We start from the raw sequence: 26890 nt of genomic DNA, 5'->3' as shown, positions 1-26890 counted from the left end.
GTAAGACTGAATGTCTAAGATAGTATTAAGTAATAACTTTTCCTCCACTGGGGTTTAAAGACTTATAAATCATCCGAGTCTTTACACAGTGAAATCCGGTCTCTTCATTACAAAATTCAACAGGTCATTTTTGCTTTTAAATAACTTTTCTTTCTGCAGAGACATAGTGACCGAGTAATAATCCTTCCAGACGCCCCCTCCCCTCTGAGCACACACTCAGTCTGAGCTGCACGGGAGGCCACCGTCTGGCTGTGAAGAGGTGTCCGCGTCTGCCCCCTGCCCTCCTTGTCCCCACCAGGCTCCCTGGGTGGCACGCGGCAGGGCACACCCGTGACGCAGCCGGGACCACCAGGGAAACATGAGGGGTGACCGCAAACAGACGCGGGCACGTCGAGTGGAGCAGCGGGCTTGGGGTGGGGTGAAGGATGGGATCATTTTAGACCCGCTGACGGGACAAGCAGATGGACACGTGCAGTGATGTTCACCTCGGTGGCTAAGTCACAAGGCGAAGGAGCAGGTCAAGGGGGGTGGCCCCGGGCGGGGGGCGGCGGGGGTGTGGGGCGTGGAGAGCCCACCCGTGGAGGGAGGAGAGCTCAGCTCTGAGCATCCAAGCTAAGACGGGAAGCAGCACTTCAAGGAGGCAACTGCAAACTGGTCGCGTGTGAAACACCACAGCTAAACTGCAGGGGCTAAATGAGGGGTCAGGTAACTTAATCACGACAAAGTTCTCCATCTTCCAGAAGCTGTTTCAGTGATGAATAAGATGCACTTAAAACGATATGCAAATGCTATCCCAAATGAAAGGCACACAAACAGAAAGCGCTGAGGAACAGGATACCGAGGCCACGGTGGGGTGGTGGGGGCTGCCGAGCACAGAATCAGGCTGGGAGGCCCAGCCCACTCACTGACCCCCCGCTCAGTGGAGAAGAGCCAAGTGACCGGCCCCCAGATGCTCTGAAGGCACCTGCAGAAACACGACACTCCCTCTTCATGAAGACAAGCTCTTAAAATAGGAATAGATAACGACTGCGTTAATAAGATCCCAATATATCCACCCAAACTCTGGGATCGTGATGTGAGAAACCCTGAAAGAAGGCCAGAAAGTCCAACTTCCGAGAAGAGAAATGGCAATCAGAGAGTGCCACCAAGTGCCCTGAAAGGAATCGGAAATGCCTCTGAAAGCTATAGAACAATGTGCAAACTCAGAGAAATGCAAATTAAAACGCAATTAGATTTTTGAAAATCTACAGACTGGGGAAGAGCGTGTTGATACCATATTACAAGGGTCTAAGAAACGGGCATTAACGGTAAAACATCTATAGAGGAAAGTCTGACAACATATTGACATTTAAAAGGCACATATTTAATTCAACAATTCCACCTGCAGTATATTAAAGACTCCCTTCTTGCACAGGCACAACACGAGGCATGAACAAGCATACTCACTAAACGATCTTGATGGCACACGATGTGGGTTACAACCTGGGGACCTGAGACCACTCCCGGCCTCCCCCCGCCCCTTCAGTCCGTCGGCAGGGCCTCGGAACTGTCTCTACAGGGTCGCCGCCATCCAGCCCGCCTGCCCACCCTCACAAGCCACACAACCCTCAGCATTCTCCCAGGGCAACTGAACAGGCTTTAGAGCCTTCCGCTCGGAACAGTCGCCTCCTCTCATGCACCGTATGTGCTGTGCCCAGATCTGGGCATTCCAGGCGGTGCTGGTGCTAAAGAACCCGCCTGCCAATGCCGGAGATGTGAGACATGGGTTCAGTCCCTGGGTCAGATCCCCTGGAGAAGGAAATGGCAACCCACTCCAGTATTCTCGCAGGAGAATCCCATGGACAGAGGAGCCTGGTAGGTTATGGTCTATAGGGTCACAAAGAGTCAGACCAAGCGACTAAAAAGTATCTGGTGAGGGACACGCTTCCCTTCAAATCCCCCAGATTCCTGGTGCTCACGAGGGGACTAAACGCCATCCTGACCCTGTCAATTCAGATGTGTCCAGTGGTCACATTGATGTTATACTACGGTGCGTTAGTCACTCGGTCGTGTCCAGCTTTGTGGATCCCATGGACACAAAGGCTCCTCTGTCCATGGGATTCTCCAGGCCAGAATACTGGAGTGGGTTGTCATTCCCTCCTCCAGGGGATCTTCCTGACCCAGGGATCGAACCCAGGTCTCCTGCATTGTAGGTAAATTCTTACTTAGCATTATACTAAGGTGGGAGGTATTAAAAATACTAAGTGACTGTTTTTGGTTCTTTTTGCCTTTCTCAGTGGAGACTGGTAAAAAGTTTGGAATCCCAAGCACATGAAAACATATTCAAGGAAGTCCATCTTACCATCTGTCACTAAAAAGTCATTCTCTAGAGTTACTGTTTTCTCAAATGAGCAAGATGATCTTTCTCGAGGTGAGCATGTTAAGGTTAGTGATGGCTGGGGGCAGGGACTAAAGCAGGTAATTTCGGGTCCTTAATGAGAAGTGTCTGCCATTTCCCAAGGTAAGGCAACTATGCATCAGGTAGGCCAAGGTTATCTTAAACGAGGTGATTCCTGGAGACACGTAGATATTAGTATTACATATTAGTGTGGACAATAATTTATGGAAAAGAATTTTAAAACTCATCAAATTCATAGAAATAAAAGTAAAACAGTTGTTCCCAGGGGCCAAGGGGAGAGGAGAGGGGGCAGTCAGGGTTCAACAGGGTCTGGGAAGATGAAAAGTTCTAGCAACAGGATGGCAGTGATGGTGAACGCACTAACGCCACTGAGCCGCACACGTTAAAATGGCTAAGATGCTGACCTTTATTACATCGATATATAAACACAATTTTTCAAAATCCACCATGAAAATGAATTTTAAATATCTTATTTTTAATAAGTAAAAGATGCAACTACTAATTCTTTTTATTTCTCATATCAAGACCTAAGACAATATAGACAAAGCATCAATACAGACAATACAGACAAAAGTTTAATATAGACAAATAAATCAATATAGACAAAGTGTAAATCTTATGGCTCTAATGCAGTAATTATTAAAGTTTATCTTGATAATTCTTTTTCTAACCCTAGTGTCACTTGGAAAATACTAACATATAAAATTTAATCTGCTAATTCTCCTTCTTTTTAATTCCACTCCTCACTTAAAAAGCTTTCGGCCTTCAAGGTCAGGTGCATGCCATGTAGTCAGAAAGCAATTCTTACGTAAGTAGCAGCTGACGGTGGTTAGCCGCAGAAGGCTGGAATGCAGAGAACTCAGCCCTTGTGCCTGAAGGATCCTCCCACAAACTAAAGCCCAGAAGGGCTCCGGACTATGGATAAAATGCAATTAAAATATTAAAAATTTAAAAAAATAAAGAATGGGCGGAAAGTGCAACGACAATCCTAAGTCATGGAAGGCCATTGAGGACACAGGATCTTCTTCTGCTTCTCAAGCAGACCATAAAACACGCCTGTCGCGCACTGTAAAACGAGCTGCACTCGCACTGCCAGGAGCAGACCTTCTCAAAGGCTGTGAGATTACCTGTGCTCAACGGGTTTGTAGTCAATGGTAATGTTTTTCAAGGTTAGAAGCTAACAAAATCACATCCTCTAGACTGAGGTGTCCAATATAGTAGCAGCTAATCTATATACAGCTACGTAAACACCAGGGCTTCCCCGGTGCCTCAGACAGTAAAGAATCCCCCTGCAATGCAGGAGACCTGGGTTCAGTCCCTGGGTCGGGAAGATCCCCTGGAGAAGGAAATGGCAACCCCCTCCAGTATTCTCACCTGGGAAATCCCACGGACAGAGGAGGCTGGCGGGCTACAGTCCATGGGGTCACAAAGAGTCCGACACAACTTCGACTAACTAACACTTCCATGTAAAAACTAAAGTTAAAAATTCAGCTCCTTAGTTGCAAGAGTCACATTTCCAGTGCTCAAGAGCCACATGGGGGTGGCGGCTGCCACAGTGGACGAGGCAGACAGAAACACTTCCATCTTCCCTGAACGTGTCCTGGACAAGAGCTGCGCTGGCACTAAGGGCCGTTTCCCGAAGCCCCCACAGCAGCTTCCATCCACTCACCTTACACACGTGTGCTCAACTCCACCTATGCGACAGGACCGGCGCCAGCTGTCCGGCATGGCAGTGAGTAAAACCAACAATTTAAGTAGGAGATAAAGAGAAACCCCAAGATACAAATGGAGACACTATTTTTAGTTATAGGTAAGCAGGGGGGGAGGGCTGGCTGAAGAAGTCACCTTTAAGCCAAGATTAGAAAGATAAGACATTTAAGTAGACAGTTTCCAAACAGAGGGGCTGAAGAACCCATGTGCTCAGCTGGGAGGGGGCCTGCATATTCCAGCAGCTGATTCTCCTGCTTCTGCAGCCGTCTCATCAGACCTGAAACACCAAGCAGAGCAGTGAACTGACACCCAATCTATTCTGGGGGAGTCGGACAGCGGTCCAGATAGAATCCTCAGCCCTTCCTTGTCCTCTAAACCACCCACCTTTCTGCCATTTCATTTCCGGAAGGACAGACTTCTGAGTGGGCAGAAGCAATGAACTTTGTTACTTCTTAGCAGGGAAGGGGCTAAGTGAGGCTCCTGAGCAACCCTGCGCCCTAACGGGCTGTGTCCACATGGGCGCTGGAGACACCTCCATCCCAGGCTGAGCAGCTTCCACGTGGCGGAGCTGTCAGCGTTCCCGCTGGGGGCCGACCGCTCACCCTGACCTCGAGCTGCAAGACCCAGCTGCCAGGATGACCCTCACTGGGTGGGTGATCTTTCCCAGGTGGCGGGCACCTTCGCCGGGTCACTGCCCCGCAGACAGCACACTGCTGGGGGGCTGCACACACCCTCCAGGCCTTTGAACATCTCTGCCCACAACTCAGTGGCCCGATCACACACCGCGTCATTCTCCCAGCTTCACTTCCTTCTCTTCCTTCACAACCAAGCGGCCGTGCCTCTCACGGTCCCGGCATCCTCACAGGGGCTCCCAGGGCCTGCAGGACGCTCGCCCGGGGCCTCTACACAGAGCCCTCTGGGGAGCCCGCGGGATCTGGAGAGCAGCGTCTGGCCTGCCCTGGTCCAGCCACCCACCAGGAAGCCCCTTCCCACCCCAGTCATGCTGGGAACAGAAGAACAGAACCTCCACTGCTGGGATGAGCTGCAAGGCTGAGACTGGGGGGAAGGCTGCCTTCTCACACCGAAGTAAGTCAAATGTGGACGTTATGCTTATCACGTCAGGCTTTGATTTTTCCGTCTTAATGAAGAAAAGGCCAGTAACAGAACTAAGTAAACAGAAAGCCCCAGGGGGGTGGACGGTTACGGAGACTGCGTTAGGGAGGCCTGTCCACACAGGCCCTGACACCCACCGGAAGCGACGTTTCTACCCAAACATGTGTCAGTAGTTAAAACTGGGTTTCTTTCAAAGTATGCCATTAACCTTTTGGATAAAACTTGGTAAAAAAAAAAAAACTTCATTTTCCTTTATTTTGCAGAAAGCATAAGCTTCTGGTGTTAGAATATTATGTGAATGCAACACAAAAAACGAAACACACAAAAAACCTATGCGCCCGTCAGACCTGGTTCACTCTCAGCAACCACAACCCCTGCACACCGTTTCTCCAGAAAACCAGAACAGAGCGTCTCAGCTCAGACACCGCGGACCAGGGGGCTGATAAGCTACACACAGTCACCGCTTAGTTCTGGAGGCTGGAAGCCCAGGACCCGGGCTGCCCGAAGATTTGGAGCCGGGTAAGAGCACACGTCGGAGAAGGCAATGGCAAGCCACTCCAGTGCTCCTGCCTGGAGAATCCCATGGACGGAGGAGCCTGGAAGGCTGCAGTCCATGGGGTCGCTAAGAGTCGGATACGACTGAGCAACTTCACTTTCACTTTTCACTTTCACGCATTGGAGAAGGAAATGGCAACCCACTCCAGTGTTCCTGCCTGGAGAATCCCAGGGATGGGGAAGCCTGGTGGGCTGCCGTCTATGGGGTCGCACAGAGTCGGACACAACTGAAGCGACTTAGCAGCAGCAGCAAGAGCACACTTCCTGGATCACAGACTGTGTCCTCACACAGCAGGCGGGGCCGGGGGGCTCCCTGTGGTCCCTTTTATAAGGACACGCATCTCATCCTGGGGCTCCGCTCCCATGACCTAAGCACCTCCCCAAGGCCCACCTCCCAACACAGCACATGGGGGTGAGGATCTCAACATATTATTGGAGCTGCAAGGTGATGGAGAATGGGTGGGGGACTACCGCTGACAGGGATGGAACCGGATCGTTATACAGGGAGCTGCAGAAGTCCCAGTAGGGGATTATAGAGAGGGAAGCCAGGGGAACTTTTGGAGACCACTGTAAGCTAATGATAGGGCAAGCAAGCCTATCATAACATCTAGAACAAAGCAGGCCTGCTTAACTACAGAGTGTGACATATGCCCCAGGTCATTAAGTGAAAGGAAAAATGTTACCACCCTTCTGCTGATTTGAATAAGTGCTATGACCTTCCTAGTATGACCTCACAGTTAGAGATGCTCCAGCCCTACGTGAAGGAGGAACTCAACACGTGGTCTTCTCCCCTCCTCAACTGTCCTTGGATTATAAAAATGCAGCCCCCTCGCCCGGCCCTTGCATCTCTCACGAGAAGCCTGTATTAATAAATCTACTGCTTGCCTGTCACTTCCCCTCTCCCTGAATTCCTTTTGCACTGAGACACAAAGAACCTGGGCATCAGTAAGTCCAGACATCAGGTGAATGATTACAATTAAAAGGCCGTGGGTTAGAGTCCCAGCGTGAGCTGCAGAGTTTCACAACCGTTCAGCTTATGGCACAAACTCATGAGAAGACGTTCCTGGTCTTGGCACAGTCCCTAGAGGTAGGGAGGGTACAGCTCATCTCCCTTCTGCTTTGGACTGAAGAGAGGAGGTAAGCAGGGAAAGGCGATCAGGTCACAGATCACACACCCGGGGCAGAGTCTGGCTAACCTTTGACCTTCCAGACTTATGGTCATTACTGCACCCACTTAGGGATCTACTACCACAGTTGAAAATGGGTCAAAAATCAATGGCTGCTTACTTGAAGTTAACTACACAGAAAATCTAACTTTAGAGAAAGTCTTCTTGAAGAGTTAGGCTTCTCGTACAAACAGAGTAAGATGTAAGACACTACAGAAGTCACCTACTCTGCTCGGCTTCCTTATTCTGTGGGGCAATCCACAGTGGGCTGGGCACAAGGACAAGCTTTAAAGTGAGGGTGAAAACTGATGTGATACTGGGATTTTATGGAAAAAAACTTACATAATGCTGCACACAGGGAAAACACCAGTGCTCTTCCAAGTTATGAATAAATTACAAAATATAAAGATGTAATTTTTAAAAGTCCAAAAACATCGTTCAAATCTTAAACACATTCACTTCTAAACACGGGATTTCTGATAATCTGCCATTACAAAAAAAAAAAAATTTTAGCTTCGGTACTGCCAGCACCCTTTACATCCCGGACAAGTTATTTGGGAAATCATCTGACTTTAAGAACAAATGTTTAAAGCATCGGGGAGTTGGTGGTCCTTAACTTCAGCAAGGTTCACTGCACCTTTCTTGCTTCTGATCCAATACCTTTCTGGCAAATTAAAAAAAAAAAAAAAAAAACTTGCTGTATCTAAAAAGTACCTACAGCCACTCTCTTGGATTTTATTAGTCTTTTAAAGCAATGATAGTCAACATAATAGCAAATTATTTAAAATAAAATTATAAACTATTTTTTGTGAAACTGGGAAGTTCTCACTTCCCTCAGTTAACTCCTTATACTAATAGGTGACTAGACTACCCAAACTAAACTTTATATATTTGGAAAGTTTTGACTTTCCAAAGACTTTATTTGGAAAGTTTTCTTTAACAACAGTTAAAGTCAGTCAGACATGTTAATTGTATATGGTAATGATTATGAGACAAATAACTGCATATCGTAATAATTATTCCAACTTCATTTTCTACATGAAAGTAAAATACATTAAGATAATGCAATCCGCACTATTTTTAAACAAGCCCAAATAACCTTCATGTTTTTTCTTCTAACTTTGATAGCTTTCTCTATCTGTACCTTGCACAAACGTGGTTTTCCCAGGTGCCACGTTCCTAATTTATATCGTCAGCACTCAACTGTGTTATCACAGTAAGGAAAAACAGCTCCGGATCTTCTATAATAATGCCCGAGTCCCTAGCTCTGGATCTTCTTCTATAATAATGTACGAGTCCCTTGGTCTTGAATCATTTGAGTAATGCCAAAGCAGTTTGAGCAAGCTCTGGGAGTTGGTGATGGACAGGGAAGCCTGGTGCACTGCAGTCCATGGGGTCGCAAAGAGTCGGACACGACTGAGCAACTGAACTGAAAGGATACACTCAAAATATCAGAACTGCTTTCAATTAACCCAAAGCGAAGCATGCCCAATGACTGATCACCCTGCAGGAGTAACAGGAGTTTGGCTACTCTGTAAAGAGCTTTATTTTGAGACTCAGAGACTTATGAAGCATAACAAAAATCAAATGGGAAGTGTAAGAGAATTTTTAATAAAAGTGTTTTCTCTTCCGTGCCGTTTGAAAAATGCAATTATAACAAGTACCATAACAAATACAAAAGTATATGTAGATATGCAAGGACCCTAGGTTATAAGTACCCTGAAGTGTCTGCCCTTAAAGTTTCTGAAAATAGGATAAACTTTGAAATTGACTCAGAGTGACTTCAAAATGAGATAAGTAAACACAATCATAAACAGCGTGGTGGGAGAAAGAGAGATGTGAACGGAGACTTGTCTCTCTCGTGTAAGTTACCCTTCGCACCTTGTTGAAGGAGAGAACTCTGGCTGTCACCAACGTTGGCTACAGACACAGATTCCAAAACCGAGACGAGAACTTTGCAAACACTTTGAGTAGAACCAGCGGAGGCCTCCCCGCGCCGGGCTCTACGTTCCACGAACAGAGCAAACCGCATCCACCCGGATAATAAGGGGAATCAGGAAAGTTGGCGTCTTCAGAGAAAGCAGAGGACTTAGCTGGGAAGAGCTTAAGGAGGAGATTTGCTCCGCTTCTTGCCTGGGGAGCGGACACGGTCCCAACAGAGTCCTTAACCCCGTAAGCCCCCCGGCTCCAGTCCAGGCCGCCCGGTGCCCCCTGTCCATCAGACCACGTAGGTCCGCGGGCGCACGCAAAGCTGACCGCCCGCCGCGCCCCGCGCGCACTCACCTGCCGCTCCCGGGAAACGCGAGACCGCCCGGGGTGGAGGGCTCGGGGCCTCGCGGGGCTCCTCAGCGCGGCGCTCACAGACGCCTGGGCGCCGCCATCTTGCCCAGGAAGCGGGCCTCGCGCCGGAGGCCCCCGGGCGGGCGCCCTCAGCGGAGCCGGAGCGCCGAGGAGCCCCGGCGTGTGGCCCCGCGGCCCCGCACGCCCGCGGCGGCCCGTCCCCGCGCGGCCGGGTCCCGCCCCCCGCCCCCGACCCAGGCGTCGGCGGAGTCGGCGCCCGCGCAGCGCGCACGGCGGCTCAGGCGGCGCCGAGGGCAGCCCGAGCGGAAGGGCGGGGATAGAGCCGGCGCTCGGTTACCTGGCGACGCGGAGCGCCTCGGCCTCCCCCGCCCGGCCGCCCGCTGACCCCGCCTCCGCCGTAAGGAAGAGCAGTCCGCGGCCCGCCGTCCGGCCTCAGCCGCTCCGCGTCCTCCGAGGGCGGCTGCCTCGCGGGACCCCGGGGCGGCCGCCGGGAACGCCTCCCGCAGGCGCCGCCCCCTTAGCTGTCCGAAGCCCGCCTGCGCCGCGGCGCGCGGCCGGAGCCCCCTGGAGGCGAGACCCTTCATCCGGGGCGCGCGGCCGGAGCCCCCCTGAGGCGGAGACCCCCCTCGTCCGGGGCGCGCGGCCAGAGCCTCCCCTCAGCCGGGGCGCCTCTGAGCCCGAGCCCCGCTGAGGCGGGGTGTGGGCCGCGCCCTGCGCGCAGCCCCGCGCCCGCGTCCCGCCCGCGCTTCCCGCGGCGGCGGCGGCGGCGGCGGTTTCGCGGGTCGAGTTTAAACTCGGGGCCTCGGCGGAGAGGACCCCCTGCGTGTTGCGCTGAAGATGGCGGCGTCCAGCCGCGCGCAGGTGCTGGACCTGTACCGCGCGATGCTGCGGGAGAGCAAGCGCTTCGGCGCCTACAACTACCGGTGAGCGGGGGGACGCCCTCGGGGGCGGGAGAGGCTCGTCCCTTTCCCCGGAGTCGGACCCTCTGCTCGGGCACCTCCGGTAGGGGCGCTCTCTGCTTCCAGGGCGGACGCCGAGGTGCAGGGGTTCCTGCCAGCTTGGGGCACCTGTGAGAACTCCTCGTGGTATCGCAAGCCTGGCCGGTAGAAGCGCCCCGCAGTAGCCACGGCCCACAACCGAGGGCCCTCTCTAGCCGCCGTTCCCTGCACCTCCGAGGTGTCTTCCTTAGCCCCTTTGCTCGCCAGGGTGCGTTCTGCTGTTGTCCTCGGCCATGGGGCGGGGTTTGTGAGCAGGACACGCAGGTAACGGTAAACCGAGAAAGATGGGCCCGGCTTCCAGGAGCTGAAATGTTGACCCAGACGGGGATCCAGCTTTCATGACCTCAGCAGCAGGGGAAGGAGAGCCTAAGCTCTTCCATCCGCATTGGAGCGCACAGCTTTTGCACGCCTGCCCCATTCTCATGTCTGCTCTTGAGTTCCATTTTCTCTTTCGACGTTTGTGTCTGCTTCAGAGCATCTGCTGTCTTTTTCTGCTTCCTTATAACCTCTGACTCACCACGGATGTATGTACTTTATGGATTTTCTCTCTGCATCTTTGTGGATTTGGTATTTTCTACTAACTACCTGGTCCTCTGAGTTTCAGCCTTATTCCCAAAGCAAGAATTTGATAAGACCTGCTCTTCTCTTCACACCTGGTCTCACCTTCCATGACTGAGCACCCGGAAGACTGGGTTTCCTTGCAGCAGAATCTGGGATCCCTGGAGCAGGCCTGGTTGGGTAGCTGCCCCAGGCTGGGTGGATGAGCTGGCGGACGCTAGGGTAGACCCAGTGCAGCTTGCTTACCAGACAGACACTAAACCTCCCAAGCAGTGACTTCCTAATTTTTAGACACCTGTATAGAAAAGGTACTCATCCTATACTTTTGAGAATGTCTAGGTCATATGAATGAGGTCATGTCCAACTGGTCAGGTAGTTAATTAAAAAAACAAAACATTTCTGAGAGTGCATTGTTTCATTTAATGACTTTGGCTTTGGCAGCTAAGGTTCGTAAACAGTAGATATTCTGTTAGAATTTTAAACAAAAAGTTAACCCATGCTTAGTATCAAGAACTTAACCAAGTCTGTTGAAGGACCCAACAAAATATGCTTGTAAATAAGTTGAACCTTCTTCACCACAGTCAGGAAGAAGAATTTGTAATTTACTTAATAAACAAGAACTGCAGGAAATTCACTCGGCACTGTACTCTGTAGGCAGAAAGTGGAAATTACATGGTAACCGTACTTACAGAATATCGGTTCACATGATACTTGGAGTAATCCTTTTGAGCTAAACTTATATTATCCACATGTGAATACATTGTCCAGAGGAATCTGGTAATCAGTTTTCACTGTTGCCTGCAGTCGTGTACCTACACCCTGAGATTCCCACCATTATGTCCTAAGATAATAAATGGGTTATAGAATATGTCCTTGTTTTGTATAGATCTTAAGGCTGTGTCTTGTGGATTGCAAGGAGCACGCCTCCCCTGTACTTCTCTCTCTCTGGCATCCCTTTAATCACTTCTGTCTTGAGTTCCCCTGCTTGCTTTGAGCTTCAGCCGGTGTAACTGGGGGCTGGTTTTCCTTGTTCTCGTCACTCTGCTTTCCCCACAGGTCCATACACGTCCTATTGCTACTGTCTTTGACATCAGGGCTTCCAGGCACTCCCCAGACTGCTTTGCCTGGTACCGCAGCTCCTGGGGATAGCAAGATGAGAGCATGGGGCTCAGCAAGGCCCCCACCATCAGCGGCTCTTTGACGGGTCTCTGTAGGACACAGTGTAGAATCACTCTCACAAACTGGTGACGCCATGGCGGCCCGCACAGGGTGATGACTCAGCGCTTCCCAGAAGACAGCTCAGGACCACAGGCACGAAGCAGCCTGGTGCGCTCAGGTGACACCGCCGAGCAGAATTCTGCTGGAGAGTTAAGTGAGCTGCTGGGGTCGGAAAGGGCCACGCAAGGGCCGTGCTGAGGAACCCGGGCTTCATTCTCAGCTACCAGGCGGCCAGTAGAGAGCTTCACGCCAGAAAGTGTCCCGGCCAGACGTGCTGTTTAGCTAGACCGTGCTGGCGCCAGGGGAAGGATGACTGTGAGGGCAGGACCCAAGGACCCCAAAGGAGGGTTGGTTACAGTGGTGCTGAGGAGAGATCAGGGCCCTTCTGAGGGCCTGAGGAGCGGAAGATACAGGGAAAGATACACTTGATTAATAATTAGAAGGTAAAACTGTTAGACCTCGATGAGTGATTGGATTCAGGAATAGAGAAGAGAATCCAATCAGAGTCTGAAATACCACCCAGGTTACTAAGTGAGGCACAGAGGGGCCAGTGTAAAAGCTGTACCATTAACTAATTTAAGAAATACAGAAATAGCTAGTCTTGTGGATGTGAAAGTTGCTCAGTCGTGTCCAACTCTTTGGGACCCCATGGACTATACAGACCATGGAATTCTCCAGACCAGAGTACTGGAGCAGGTAGTCGTTCCCTTCTCCAGGGGATCTTCCTAACCCAGGGATCGAACCCAGGTCTGCCGCATTGCAGACAGATTCTTTACCATCTGAGCCACCAGGGAAACCCAAGAATACTGGAGTGGGTAGCCTTTCCCTTCTCCAGCAGATCTTCCCCACCCAGGAGTTGAACCGGGGTCTCCTGCGTTGCAGGCAGATTCTTTACCAGCTGAGCTACCAGAGACTTGTGAGTTCGTTTTGAGGACTCGAGTAAATGTCACCTGGGGGGGTCCCCAGCAGAGGCAGTTATTCTCCGGAGTCTAAAGCTCAGAGGAGCAACCAGGCCTGGCGTTGCCATCATCACGTTTGCTGTGACGCTGGGCAAGTCACTGCACCTCTCTGCACTTCAGTTTCTTAATCTAGAAGGTGGAGGAATGACTTATCTGTGTCACAGGAGATGAGGTTTAAGTGAATGAATACTTAATCAAGTGCTCAGAATTGTGCCTGGCGCAGAGTAGGCACTGAATAAGTCCAGTTATTTCTTATCATAAGTGGGATATTTGATATTTGGTAACATTTCCAGGTGGAGAAGGCAATGGCAACCCATTCTAGTACTCTTGCCTGGAAAATCCCATGGTTGGAGGAGCCTGGTAGGCTGCAGTCCATGGGGTCACTAAGAGTCAGACATGACTGAGCGACTTCACTTTCACTTTTCACATTCATGCATTGGAGAAGGAAATGGCAACCCACTCCAGTACTCTTGCCTGGACAATCCCATTGATGGAGGAGCCTGGTGCGCTGCAGTCCATGGGATCGCTAGGAGTCGGAGACGACTGAGCGACCTCACTTTCACTTTGCATTGGAGAAGGAAATGGCAACCCACTCCGGTGTTCTTGCCTGGAGAATCCCAGGGACGGGGGAGCCTGGTGGGCTGCCGTCTATGGGGTCGCACATAGTCGGACATGACTGAAGCGACTTAGCAGCCACAGCAGCAGCAGCAACATTTCCAGGAAGAGTATTCAGAGCAGTGGTTCTCAGCCCGGGCCAGTTTTATTCAGCCACGTCTGGAGACGTTTTTGGTTGTCACAACGTTAGCGGAAGGACGCCACTGGCCTCTAGTAGTTAGCCACCAGAGGTCCCGCCAAGCTTGGGACAGTGCCCCACAGAAAGAGTTCTGTGGCCCTGAGTGTCAGTCGTACCAAGATTGTGGAATCTTAGTTTATGGTGAGAAAATTAGTGGGCTTAGGATGTGGTTCCAGAGAACATAAAAATTTGAGGTGTTGGCTCCCCTGCAAGGATGCAGAAAAATCAGTCTAAGAACATGGTTCTCAACTTATTGGTCTCGGGAATCTTTTACATCCTTAAATGTTTCTGAGGGCCTTGAAAACCTTGCTTATGTGGGGCATAGTTATCAATATTTATATTAGAAAGTAAAACTGAAACATTTTAAAGCATTTACTTTTGGGTACTGTTCATGGGGTTCCTGAGGCAAGAATACTAGAGTGGTTTGCCATTCCCTCTCTATTTCTAAGTAAACAGAAAAACCTCAGCGTGCTAAGTCGCTTCAGTTGTGTCCTACTGTGTGACCCAGTGGACTGTGGCCTGCCAGGCTCCTCTGTCCATGGGATAATCCAGGCAATACTGGAGTGGGTTGCCATGCCCTCCTCCGGGGGATCTTCCCTACCCAGATTTCGAACCCAAGTCTCTTATGTCTCCTGCATTGGCAGGCGGGTTCTTTACCACTAGCGCCACCTGGGAAACCCCTTGCACACTAACATAAATAACACCTTTATGAAGAATAGCTATTTTTCTCCCCCCACCAAAAAAAAAAAAACAGTGATGAGAGTTTTGCTATTTGACATGTTTTGCAAGTCTCTTTAGTGTTTGGCTTAGTGGAAGACGTCTGCGTTCTGTATTAGTTTCCACCTAGAGCTGTCACTATGTCACACATAGCCTAGCCTCTGGGAAATTGCTCTGTCCACTTAACAGAGAGTCAGGCTCAAAAAGGCAAATGCCTGTTTGAAACGATAAAAATTCCTTTTCCTGATGGATCTCCTGAAAGGTCTCCAAGGCCCCAGCGGTCCCTGGGCTGCTCTTGGATGACCGCTGAAGTGTCTGAGAAGCAGGAAGCAGGCAGACAGCAGTGTCGCCGGAGTCAGGGCCTGGGGGCAGCAGGCCACTTGCTGTAGCAAGGTCCAGTAGATGAAAAGAGAAGCGTCCCCAGCGTAGGGACCTCCGGGGACCTTTCCCAGGGCAGCATATGAAGCGGTTAGGACACAGCCCAGGGAGGGGTGCTGAGAAGTGAACCATCTCCATGAGTGTAGACCACCACCCCCTCCCCCAGGAAGCCTGGCTGACATATGCGAGTGTGGGAACTGCTAGAGAAAGGCCACACACAAGTGACAAACGCCGCCTCTGCCGGCGGACGTGGCGGCCTGGTCACTGAGGAGGAAGAACACTCCCTTTGCCATCAGAGAAGGAGTGGATTTCAGTTGGAATATAAGAGGACGGGAAGTTGAGGCGATTGGTGCCGTGCGGCAGCCTGTTTCTGGATAACGAGGAAGGTGCTCAGGTGGTGTGTTCTCATTAATGACGTGCACCATGCTACTTGTCTCTGCCATTTATCCCTTGAATCTAGAAATTCCATCTTAGCTCTGCACTCCTAGTGCTTAGCACAATACCTCCCTACTCAGTGCTTATAAAAATACTTGTTGAAAAGCAGGGGGGAGTTGTATTCAGAGGTAATTTTCATCAGCCATTCAGCCCTACTGATTAAAAATGTATATTGCTGTAAATGTGAGAGAAGGCAAGAGTAATGCTCAAATGCTTACCCAGCTGAGTGTCAGAACTCCTTCTCACTAAGTGGTTGAGTCTCTATTATACTTGTTGCATGCTAAGTGTTGTGTTGGGAGCTGCAAATCAGAATGAGCCGTACATTAAGGGTAGAGTGGTGAGTGGTGTCAGAAGTGTGAGCCACCTTGAAAGCAGATCTCATCAGGAGTGCTTTTCCTGAGAAATCTGTATGCAAGTCAAGAAGCAACAGTTAGTACCGGACAGGGAACAGCCTGGTTCCAAATAGGAAAAGGAGTACGTCCAGGCTGTATATTGTCACTCTGCTTATTTAACTTATATGCAGAGTCCATCATGAGAAATGCCAGGCTGGATGAAGCACAAGCTGGAATCAAGATTGTTAGGAGAAATATCAATAACCTCAGATATGCATATGACACCACCCTTATGGCAGAAAGTGAAGAGGAACTAAAGAGCCTCTTGATGAAAGTGAAAGAGGAGAGTGAAAAAGCTGGCTTAAAACAACATTCAGAAAACTAAGATCATGGCATCTGGTCCCATCACTTCATGGAAATAGATGGGGAAACAATGGAAACAGTGACAGATTTTATTTCCTTGGGCTCCAAAATCACTGCAGATGGTGACTGCAGCCATGAAATTAAAAGACGCTTGCTCCTTGGAAGAAAGCTATGACCAACCTAGACAGCATATTAAAAAGCAGAGACATTACTTTGCCAACAAAGGTCCTTCTAGTCAAGGCTATGGTTTTTCCAGTGGTCATGTATGGATGTGAGAGTTGGAGTATAAAGAAAGCTGAGTGCTAAAGAATTGATGGTTTTGAGCTGTGGTGTTGAAGAAGAGTCTTGAGAGTCCCTTGGACTGCAAGGAGATCCAACCAGTCCATTCTAAAGGAGATCAGTCCTGAATATTCATTGGAAGGACTGATGCTGAAGCTGAAGCTCCAGTACTTTGGCCACCTGATGCAAAGAACTGACTCACTGGAAAAGACCTCGTTGCTGGGAATGATTGAGGGCAGGAGGAGAAGGGGACGACAGAGGATGAGATGGCTGGATCACATCACTGACTTGATGGACATGAGTTTGAGTAAGCTCCTGGTGTTGATGGACAGGGAGGCCCGGCGTGCTGCAGTCCATGGGGTCGCAGAGAGTCAGACGCGACTGGACTGAGCAGGAAATCTGCACAAGGTGCGTAAGTCAGTTGGGTCACCCTTCTCACACGGAAAAAGTTCAGAGCATGAGACTGCTCAAGCTGGTTCAGCAGCTCCGTGATGTCAAGGTATCTCGAGTCTCAGGTTTCCTCTCATGCTTATGCCTGATGGTTGCAAACAGCTCTTAAAGGTCTGAATCCATCCTTATTCAAGGTGAGACAGAGGAGCAGTGCCAGCGGGGCATGGATGGGCTTTCCCTTCCATGAGGAAAGGGTCAACTTTCCCGGAAGCTTTCCAGCAGACTTCTGGTTCGGTCTTATTGACCAGGACTCAGTTACATTCCCACACTAGCTGAGCAGGGGCTGGGGAACTAGGTTGCAGCTCATCTAGCCTCTGCAGCAGAAGGTAACAGAGAAAAGCACCGGAGTGACTGCTGGCTCGCCCACGGTCGGCTCTCCAGGTGCGCACGGCAAGGCGCGGGAGGCGACATGCCCAGGGCACTGGGAGCCAGCCGCAGGTGGTGCTGGACGCCCCGGCCGGGGCTCCGTCCCAGATGGGCTCGTGCTGAAGAGCTCAGAGAACTAGCCGGCGGGCAGTAGAAGGGGTCTGAGGGAAAGGAGAGGCCTGGAAGGGTGGGCAGCGGGCGAGGTCACGGCTGCTCAGCACAGAATGGGGACTGGGAAGTTCCAGGTCTCTGCTTTCCACACCTCCGCACTGTTGCGTTCCAGCTCCCTACAACCTGGGTGTCCTCTGACGCGGCCTCCAGACGTCTTAGAAACCTGAGCCCGCAGACGCTTATTTTCACAGTTTCTTCTTACAACTGCAGCAGCTAAACAGGCTCTCTGGTTTCCTGACAGCTAAATTACTAACTGGTGGTACGTGTCACTCTGAATTACTACTGCACAACCGATTGCAGCATTGTGGAAGTCTTTGCAGTCTGGTGAAGGGACTAGATAATGACCCCATTTAGGAGTCTGGTTTCTTTTTGAAGTGGGAGCTGAGCACCTGGAACCGTGACCTTGTCGAGCAGTCAGCACCCCGGCAGAGGGTTCCGCTCCTGTGTTTCTGCTTTCATTGTTGCGGCTCGTTTTTGCGCTGGCGGCCTCTTCTGCTGCATGTGTCCCTGATCACTGACTGATGGAGAAGGCTGGGGTGAACAGCACCCGGCCAGCATGGGGTGGCAACTCCAAGCACCTTTCCGAGCACCTTCTGCAATGGGCCAGCCAGGCTAGAGAACGCAGGGCCAAGTGTCCCTTCACCCCAGAACAGAGCGGGTACTCCCTGAGAACCCAGAGCATGGACATGAGTGCCCCGGGGCCTGGGGGAGACGGAAGACCAACTCCGGGCGGCCCTGCTGTTACAGGATATTCTGGTGATGGGCGTGTGACGGGGACACGGGGGGCAGCTCAGGAAACTCACGGAGGAAACGTGCAAGTTGAAGTACGCCCTGGCACTGCGGATTTGTGGTATTAGAGCGCCGCACAGATCCTGCGCAGACGACACCGTGGACGTCGTTTCAGCCTCTTGGCCTGACTGCCAGTCCAGTTTTAACTGTATACGTCTCTTCTCCTTTAGAAACTTAAAACCTTTCAATACGTTCTTCATTTCAGTAACTGTAACTCCAGCCTCCCCACCAGGAAAATCTTTGTTCTGTCCTCAGACTTAAACATGCCTTTAACCAGGAGTTGCTGATACGTGAGAAAATCCGGCCTCTTGTTCTTTTTCACCTTTTATCCCTTAACTCAGTTTAGAGCCGCACAGACCAGATGTCACTTGTGACGGCTCTCAGGCTGGGAAGCGGTGAAATGTAGTATTTTGCTTCCTGGCATTCTCAAGGACAAGATTATTAGGAGTTTCCCCCCAGGTACAAAGTTTTCCCTCTTTTTAAGTCATGAAATGCCTGTTTATATTGTGAGGATTCGGAGATATGGTGGAACTCTGTTCTACTGTATACGATTTTTGATATATAAAAAATAATCATATAAAAAATTAGTTTTGCCTACAATAAAATGTGGAACAAGCCATATGTCTCTATGAAAACAGCTTTAACTGTGTTTATTACAGGCTATGCAAGAACACAGAGAAGGTGGGGAGAAATACAAGAGAAAAAAAGACTACTATTAAATTTTCTAATTTCTTCCCAAATTAAGCCTTCACTGTGTTCTGAGTTAATACCGATGGGCCCTTTGATGGAACTGTCGGCTGATCCCTCCCTCCCACAGGCCCCATAGAACTCCAGCCAGTTTACTTATACCCAAGAAAAGCAATTTTGTGGACTTCTGAAAGATGGATTGTTCACTATCATTAATTACACTTGGAATCCTCCCCGTCCAATTCTTTTTCTCTTATGGCTAAGCTCTGCCACATTAAGTGATGATGGTTTTGAAAAGTAAGAAAAAATTGTTTAGTTAACTTAGGGAAGAATACATTTAAGATATTCAGCAGCCTAAATTTGGAGGGAAGTGTTAAAAAGAATCATTAGATCAATGTCGTTGCTGATTTATAAGTTTCCAAGTTGTACTTCCTCTATTTATACTTAACCAAAGGGGCTTCCCTGGTGGCTCAGCTGGTAAAGAATCCGCCTGCAATGAGGGAGACCTAGGTTAGATCCCTGGTTTGGGAAGATCCCCTCGGGGAGGGCATGGCAGTCCACTCCAGTATTCTTACCTGCAGAATCCCCATGAACAGAGGAGCCTGGCAGGCTACAGTCCATGGTATCGCAAAGAGTTAGACATGACCAAGCAAATAAGCACAGTGGCCCCTAAAACCATTTTTAAAACTGTTAAGAATACATAAAATGTAGTAGCATGAAATAATTGTTATTATTTTAAAATAACAAAGGAGAGAATCAGGGCCAGGGGAAAATAAAGATAGAGAATATAACAAAGTGAGATATAAAGCTAGACCACAAAATGCAATTATAAGTCAATCAGATCAGTCACTCAGTCATGTCCAACTCTGCGACCCCATGAATCACAGCACGCCAGGCCTCCCTGTCCATCACCAACTCCCGGAGTTCACCCAGACTCACGTCCATTGAGTCAGTTATGCCATCCAGGCATCTCATCCTCTGTCGTCCCCTTCTCCTCTTGCCCCCAATCCCTCCCAGCATCAGAGTCTTTTCCAGTGAGTCAACTCTTCAGATGAGATGGCCAAAGTACTGGAGTTTCAGCTTTAGCATCATTCCTTCCAAAGAAATCCCAGGGCTGATCTCCTTCAGAATGGACTGGTTGGATCTCCTTGCAGTCCAAGGGACTCTCAAGAGTCTTCTCCAACACCACAGTTCAAAAGCATCAATTCTTCGACGCTCAGCCTTCTTCACAGTCCAACTGTCACATCCATACATGACCACAGGAAAAACCATAGCTTTGACTAGACGGACCTTTGTTGGCAAAGTAACGTCTCTGCTTTTGAATATGCTATCTAGGTTGGTCATAACTTTCCTTCCAAGAAGTAAGCGTCTTTTAATTTCATGGCTGCAGTCACCATCTGCAGTGATTTTGGAGCCCAGAAAAATAAAGTCTGCCACTGTTTCCACTGTTTGCCCATCTATTTCCCATGAAGTGACGGGACCAGATGCCATAATCTTCGTTTTCTGAATGATCTTCGTTTTATAAGTCAATAGGACTTCCTTAAAGTCTCTTAAAATTAATGTTTTGCAGTAGGGTAATGCATTTTTTTTTAACGCAAATTGTACTTACAAGACGTTCTGTTAGGAAATTGCTGTAATGGACATTATAGGAAATTGTGTTTCGCAGCCTCACATCAGTAGCTGTGTGTCCACTTACTGTGGATGCAAGATACTTCTTGTCCTAGTACTTCTGTGACCCCCTTCCTGACTGCCTGAACCCCTCTTCATCAGCTGGCAGATGTTTGTATCTGCCTTAGCGTTTATTTTCTCAGCTAACTGGTACCTAGCCAATTTAGGAAAATTCTAACCTTTAGAAATCAAATGCAGTGGTAAACTTAGATAAATTGCATGAACCAACCTGTGAATCTCTAGATTCAGCAGGAGTCAGCTAAATTAATGAGTGTCCTCCTGGCTTTTGTCTGGGTTAATAATAGGAGTACCCTGAATAGGGTTCCTTCAGCTGATCTCTGCCACCCTTATTTTAAGAAGCAGATTTAAAATTGCCAAAGTTGAGACATAATAATATTATCACTGTGACATTTCGATTATCTGTTTGACTTCATAGCAACCGATTATTACAGTTCTATTTGAAAGGATAATTTTTTGTTGTTTTTAAACTCGGGGAGTTTGGAATTAAAAGCAGACAGCTCACGGAAATGATCTTTCCGGACAAATAAGGGATAAATGAAGGTCATGTGACTTGACGCTAGCGCTTCCCCCTTGCTTCTTTCCCAAATACGGTTACTCCTGAACTGAGTTTTGCTCTACGTGTTGTTTTCATGTTCTGAATGAGGGCCACGAGCAAGGTGGTGTTCATGTAGGAAGGCTCCTGGGCTTTGAATCAAGAAACCCTGGTCCAGGTTCGAGGTCAACTAGCTCCCAGCTCTGACCTTCAGTGCATTTGCTCCCTGGCACATCCTTTCAGAGGCACAGGCTGCAGAACCTTCTGGCTGAATGTTGGGCTCCAGAATCCCTTCTGCAGGTAGATACAAGTTAACCAGTGACTACACGTGTGCGTGCTAAGTCGCTTCAGGCACGTCCGACTCTGCGACCCCAGGGACGGCAGCCCACCAGGCTCCCCTGTCCGTGGCACTCTCAGACAAGAACACTGGAGTGGGTTGCCATGCCGCTCCGGTATTGCTGCTGCTGCTGCTGCTGAGCCGCTTCAGTCGTGTCCGACTCTGTGCGACCCCATAGACGGCAGCCCACCAGGCTCCCCTGTCCCTGGGATTCTCCAGACAAGAACACTGGACCTGTTAAACTGGTAGACCAGCTGCCAAATCTTTTCAGTTTGTAGTAGCTAGCAGTCATTTAATGAACTCGGTTAAACGGTTGAGCTGCACTCCGCACCAGGTGCTTCCTCGCCATCCAGAGACCTCTGTCACTGTAGCGCGTGGTCTCTGATGAGGTCGGCTTGAGTCTTCAGCAGACGTTGGCTGGGGACCCACCATGTGCCAGCCCCTGGGCTCCTGCGGAAGTGCAGAGACAAACAGCATGAGCTTTTCCCAGGAGGGGCTTGTGGTTCAGTGCACAGAGTAATGCACTCACTGAAAGAAAAAGAAAGTGTAGTCGCTCAGTCGTGTCTGACTCTGTGTGACTCCGTGGACTGCAGCCCTCCAGGCTCCTCTGTCCGTGGAATTCTCTCACTGAGGGTTCTGTGAAGACGCAGAGGCGGTGCCACGATAGCGAATGAACAGCGGATTGTGGGGGCAGATAGGGGAGCAACACAGCCTGCCCCAGAAGGGCCAGAGCTTAGGAAAGGAATGGTGGCTGCCCTGGGCTGTCAGGGTTGTGCAGGGCTTCGCTGGAGGAGGGAGGCTGAAGCAGTGGGGATGGACCCACAGGCCAGTGTAGCTGGTGCTGAGTGCGTGGAGACACCAGCAGTGTGGCGTCACCACTGGGGGCGGTGGGAGCAGGGGAGGGGGAGGGACGCAGAGCCTCGGGGGCCCCTCCAAGATGCTGGATGCCAGCCTCGGCAGTGGACAGCCACACAGGCGTCTGAACAGACCATAGACAACACCTTCCAGCTGGACCACCTGAAGCGGAAGGAGGCTAAAGACGCTGAGGCCAGTTGGAGGTGGGTTACGCAGTGAATGATGGTGAGGGCTGGCTGCAGCCTTGGTGAGAGCAGAGGAGGGGAGGATGGTCTTGAGATACACTGAGGATTAGCCAGACTCAGTGGCTGGTTGAACACGATGGGTTAGAGAGAACGACTTGACCTTCGGTGAGGAGAATGTAAGTGGAAGAAGTTGTTGGAAATGCAACATCACATCCCAGGGACGGACGGGAGCGTCTTTGGTGCAGGGCTGTCGCCTCAGAAGCTCGTCTGCACGGTTCAGGCTCAGTTTTAACGCGTCTCTTTGGTCGGAGGTGTTAATCTGCGTTCATCTCGCTTTTCTTCCAGTTATGTACCTTTCCGTTACTAATGTTGCTAATTTGCCAGTTAATCGGTCCTTGGTGTTCAGTTAGTTGACTCTATCTTTTTTCGAGTCATTATTTGTTTTCTTCACTACTTGGCTGTTATCCTCACTGGATGTCATTAATGTATCTTTTAGCCTTATATTTATTCTTTTGTTCCTGGGGTAATTTTTTGAGTAGATTTAATATCCCCTCCATTTGGTCTTATTTATTCAAAGTTACTTATGTGATCAATTCATTATAATGATAAGTATCACTCTGTAGCACAGTTGTTCATTTAGTGCTCTCATGTATTTCTTTTTGTCTGCCCATGTCTTAAGGATAAATACGAATATTTTTCCCATATAATTATCCCTCCCCTGCATCTAATCCCTAGAAGTGGTGATATGTTGACCAAAAATCACTTACATGGATGCAAGCAGCTCATAAAATCCTTTTTCCTCTTTATTAAAAAAACAAAATGCTAAATTAAATGAGAAAAGAGTTCCTTACAGCCAAACTGGAGCCAGAAAAAGCCACTGACCCTCTGTCCTGGTCTAACTGTGTCTCGTGCATTGATTCGACACGTCTTCCTGGAGGCCCCACTGTCCTGTGCGTGAGTTCAGAGCTCTGTGTCCCTCCCTCCCAGACTGAGCAAGCTCGGCCTTCAGTACAGGTGGTCTCTAAGCTGGGGAGACACTGAAGTGGCGATCATGCTTTTAGCGGCAACTTGACACTTTAGCACCAGACTTGAACGCCCGAAGGAAGGAAAGCCCCAGTGGGCATATAACTCAGTGAGAGCAGACCTGATCAGAGGGCCTCCTGGCAGGGGCGTCACGCAAGCGCTTTGCCCACGGTGGGCCCCAGAATTCTTCCAGTCAGCCAAGACCAGGCTCCACATCTAGGGTCAGCATCTCAGAGCCAGAACTGCCCACAGTCCTGAGCAGTGAGGCTCAGACCACTTTAGGGAAGGAAGACCTTACTTCTTGTGCTCTGTGTCTGGAGCCAGCAAATTAATCTGTCAAAAAAAGACTAACAGGAGGGAACAAGTACACATTTTATTTCATGTTAATATTTTTATATAACACGAAGGGCACTTCATAGAAAAGTGCCAACCCCAAAAAAGCACTTAGACTTAAGGTTTATATACCGTTTTTACAAAGGGCCGTAAGTTGTGGAACGGTGACGAGACATGATTTGGGCACCAAAGGACAGGATGTTACTGGGAATTGGCTAGGAAAGGCATCGGGGAAACTGACAGGAGACAAGGATTACTTGGGTGTGGTTTCTGCAGACCCATCTCAGCCTCAGCTCCCCATGTCTGCTGATAAGAATGTTCTTTCCTTCCTGGTACCAGGAGGACACCTTTCTCGTGGGGAGCTTATGCCCTGCTTCTGGCAGAAAGGACAGGACAGAGTGCTTCCCGCATCTATCATTTCTCCTTTGCCTTCAGCTCAAGATAACCCAGTGCCAGGGTGGTGTATCTGTGGGTGGAACGTCCTGCTCCCCATCATCACAACTTGACTTTGGACTTGGCTGTGGGGTCTGTATGGTCGGGACCTTCTGGAAGAAGGGGCGGGGAATGTACTGACAGTCTCCGCTGTAGCTGATGGAACTCGTGCCTCTGAGGTCAGCTGAGGCGCCTCTGAGGCTGCGCCGCTGGAGGGCTGGAGGAGGTACAAGCGCAGCAGGTGTCCTGGGTCCGTGAGCGGCTGTGAGGGCACGGTCTGTAAAGAGCCTGTGAGGAATGAGCAGGACTTGCCCGTGGAAACTGTCAGCGCAGCATCCGGGACCCCTCTGGCCCCTGACGGGGCTGCCCGGGGAGAAGTTTCGTCTTGGTCAGCATTTCCCAAAATGTAACGGGTGTTAGTGGAGCAGGGAAACTCTGAAGGAGCCCAGGTGCCTCCCTCTGCTTCCTAGTCTCCACGTCTCTTCTCTGCTTTAACCTGCAGACGCTCCGTGCGGCTTTCCCAGCCAGGCAGTGCATGCCGGGAGGCGGGCGTCCACGTGTCACATCCGATTCCCACTCACCCGAGGCTCTCCAAAGTAGACAGGCAGCGGGAGGGCTCCCCAGATCTGCCGAGTCACCCTCTCTGCCTGCATCGTCGATCATACACAAGACCACCTTACCTCTAGGAAGCCTGCATTTTGCAGAAGAGTGCAATGGGCAGAGCTTCCCCGCTGTGCCTCCGTGTATCCACCATGGGCTTCTCCCTCTGTGTTCATCCACTGACAATTCTTCCTTTAAGTTTTTTGGTAAATGCAGTTTTTCACACTTGTGTGGCTTTTGATGCAAAGTGGATATTTGACTATTTCAGTAGGTAAAGAAGCTGGGAGTGAGTCTGCCCCACATTAAAATGACTGTTGCGTACCCACTGAGAGTGCGCCCTTTGCTGATTCTGGACGGGGCTCTTAGATCGAGGAATTACAGACAGTGATGATGCCCAAACCACCTCGCTCTGAGCACTTAAGTGTGTTGAAAAGTTGGCCTTGGATTTAAGCCAAGTAGTAAAAGCTTCACACACCTCACAATGAAAGCGTGTTGCGGATTTCTGTTCCTGAGGTTACTGCCGCTGAAATGTAAGTGGCAGGGAGTAAGCCCTTCTGACTTTACCAGTTAGACCCGGTGTCTGCACAGCTGTGGTCCACATCCAGAGAGCGGGGAGCTGCACCTTGCACCTACGCAGTTAGCAGAAGCATGTCAGATGCTGAGGGAGATGCTCTCTGGAGACGCTCTCCGGCACTGCTGTGCACCTCTGTCGCTTCGGTGTCTTCTAAACAAGGATGCTCTTACGTGACTGAGGATCTGCTTACTTGGCCAGGAAGAGGCAGCACCTTTGAGAATGGCCCAGGAGCTCTAAGCAGTGACTGTGCCATGGTTGGTCACAGGGACAGCCTGTGGCCAGGATCCTTCAGCCACACCATGGCCCAAAGGGAGAGGAGTGTGCCCACAGGTGAAGACTCCCAGGCCAGCTGGGGCGGCGTGAGGAGAGGGGTTTATGCCCATCACCGGGGCTGGCTTTCCAGCTGCACTTTGGGTCTGACCAGTTACGTATACAGGTACAGGCCAGGTGTCATTCCACTGTTACTCAGTCAGTATTAATATAAATAGTGAAATGAATAGTAATAACTTGTAAATGCAGATGTTTGTTCAGTTTTCTTCAGTCTTCGAGTTTTGTAAATAAAATTAAATCTTAACACAGAAATACCCAAACACCTACTAGATGATTCACAGAGACATCATGGAAATAAATTATGTAATGCATGAAAATATTTTGACCTACTTGAAAGAAAGATACAATGGGAGGTCTCCTGCCATGCAAACAGATTCTTTACCATCTGAGCCACCAGGGAAGCCGGTTACAGGTTATTTGTACTATAAACGGCCAAGCCAGCAAACATCTCAAGGCAGAACAGCACTCAGGTCGGGATAACCATCCCCCTGTGACAGTGCAGGCTCTTCCACGCCCACACGGCCGGTGACATCCCGGGAGACACAGGGGTTAACTGCATCTTTAAACTCATAGAATGTTAGACCAGACAGAATGTTAGAGATGCGTCTCCTCTATGACAGCAAAATTAAAGCTCGCCGAAGGGTGAAAGTGCTTCTGGATTTTGTGAGTAAAGCCAGAGGGGGATGTGATTTTTGCGCCTCTTTGCATAAACTTACATATGGAGGTCAGGGTTCTTCAATGCCTAGTAGGTAAAGTAAAGGTCGCTCGTGGCCTTCCTGTGCTGGACTCACTCCTTATTCAGGACTGGAGGGAACCCAGGCCCACCTGGTCCCTCAAGGTGCTTTCAAACCCAGGATGCTCCTGGGATGCTCACCACGATGTTGACCTTCCTTCCCAGCCAAGAATTCTGAGTCCCAAGACCGTCCATATTTACCTCCTGGTTTCTGGTTTCACAGATGATTACTATATCTCTGGAATATTTTTAGGTAGTTTTTATTTTTTTCCTTCTGAATAACCCAGCCGGTATTCTGCTACTTCGCACATCCTAGGAAGGGGGAGCGAGTACCACTCTGCACTTCTCTGCTCTGTAAATTATCCTTAATGATGTGTTGAGCACAAGCTCGGTGACTTATCTGTGTCCCCTGTCCTCTTTTCTTCCTGGCTCACTTATCCTTGCTGGTGAGTAATGGCAGGAGGATAACATAAACAGAAGTCACTTTATTTGGCTTCATTTTAACGCACTGTTAGAATATTTTAATGAAGA

The 26890-nt window shown here is 49.8% G+C and overlaps 2 protein-coding genes across 9 annotated transcripts in view; one reads left to right on the top strand and one right to left on the bottom strand.

Moving 5' to 3' along the window:
• The window catches only part of FARS2 (phenylalanyl-tRNA synthetase 2, mitochondrial), a 310923-nt gene extending 301208 nt beyond the window's left edge, over nucleotides 1-9715 (bottom strand). For 2 of the 8 annotated variants that reach the window (XM_070361058.1, XM_070361059.1), the window contains exon 1: nucleotides 9226-9397. The gene's annotated coding sequence lies outside the window, so the exon portion shown is untranslated. Of the gene's footprint in view, nucleotides 1-9225; nucleotides 9494-9580 lie in introns of those variants that run through there. The other 6 variants (XM_070361056.1, XM_070361061.1, XM_070361060.1 and 3 more) reach the window with 6 other exon arrangements.
• A 310-nt stretch (nucleotides 9716-10025) lies between these two features.
• Nucleotides 10026-26890, top strand: part of LYRM4 (LYR motif containing 4) — a 92579-nt gene continuing 75714 nt past the window's right edge. The window contains exon 1 of the mRNA XM_005891156.2: nucleotides 10026-10166. Within this exon, the coding sequence (XP_005891218.1) occupies nucleotides 10081-10166 (86 nt within the window). The 5' untranslated portion in view covers nucleotides 10026-10080. The remainder of the gene's footprint in view (nucleotides 10167-26890) is intronic.

Source organism: Bos mutus, chromosome 23, assembly GCF_027580195.1.
Source record: "Bos mutus isolate GX-2022 chromosome 23, NWIPB_WYAK_1.1, whole genome shotgun sequence".
Taxonomy (NCBI): Eukaryota; Metazoa; Chordata; class Mammalia; order Artiodactyla; family Bovidae; genus Bos; species Bos mutus.
Note: the sequence above shows the minus strand (reverse complement) of the source record. Positions and strands in the feature narration are given on the sequence as shown.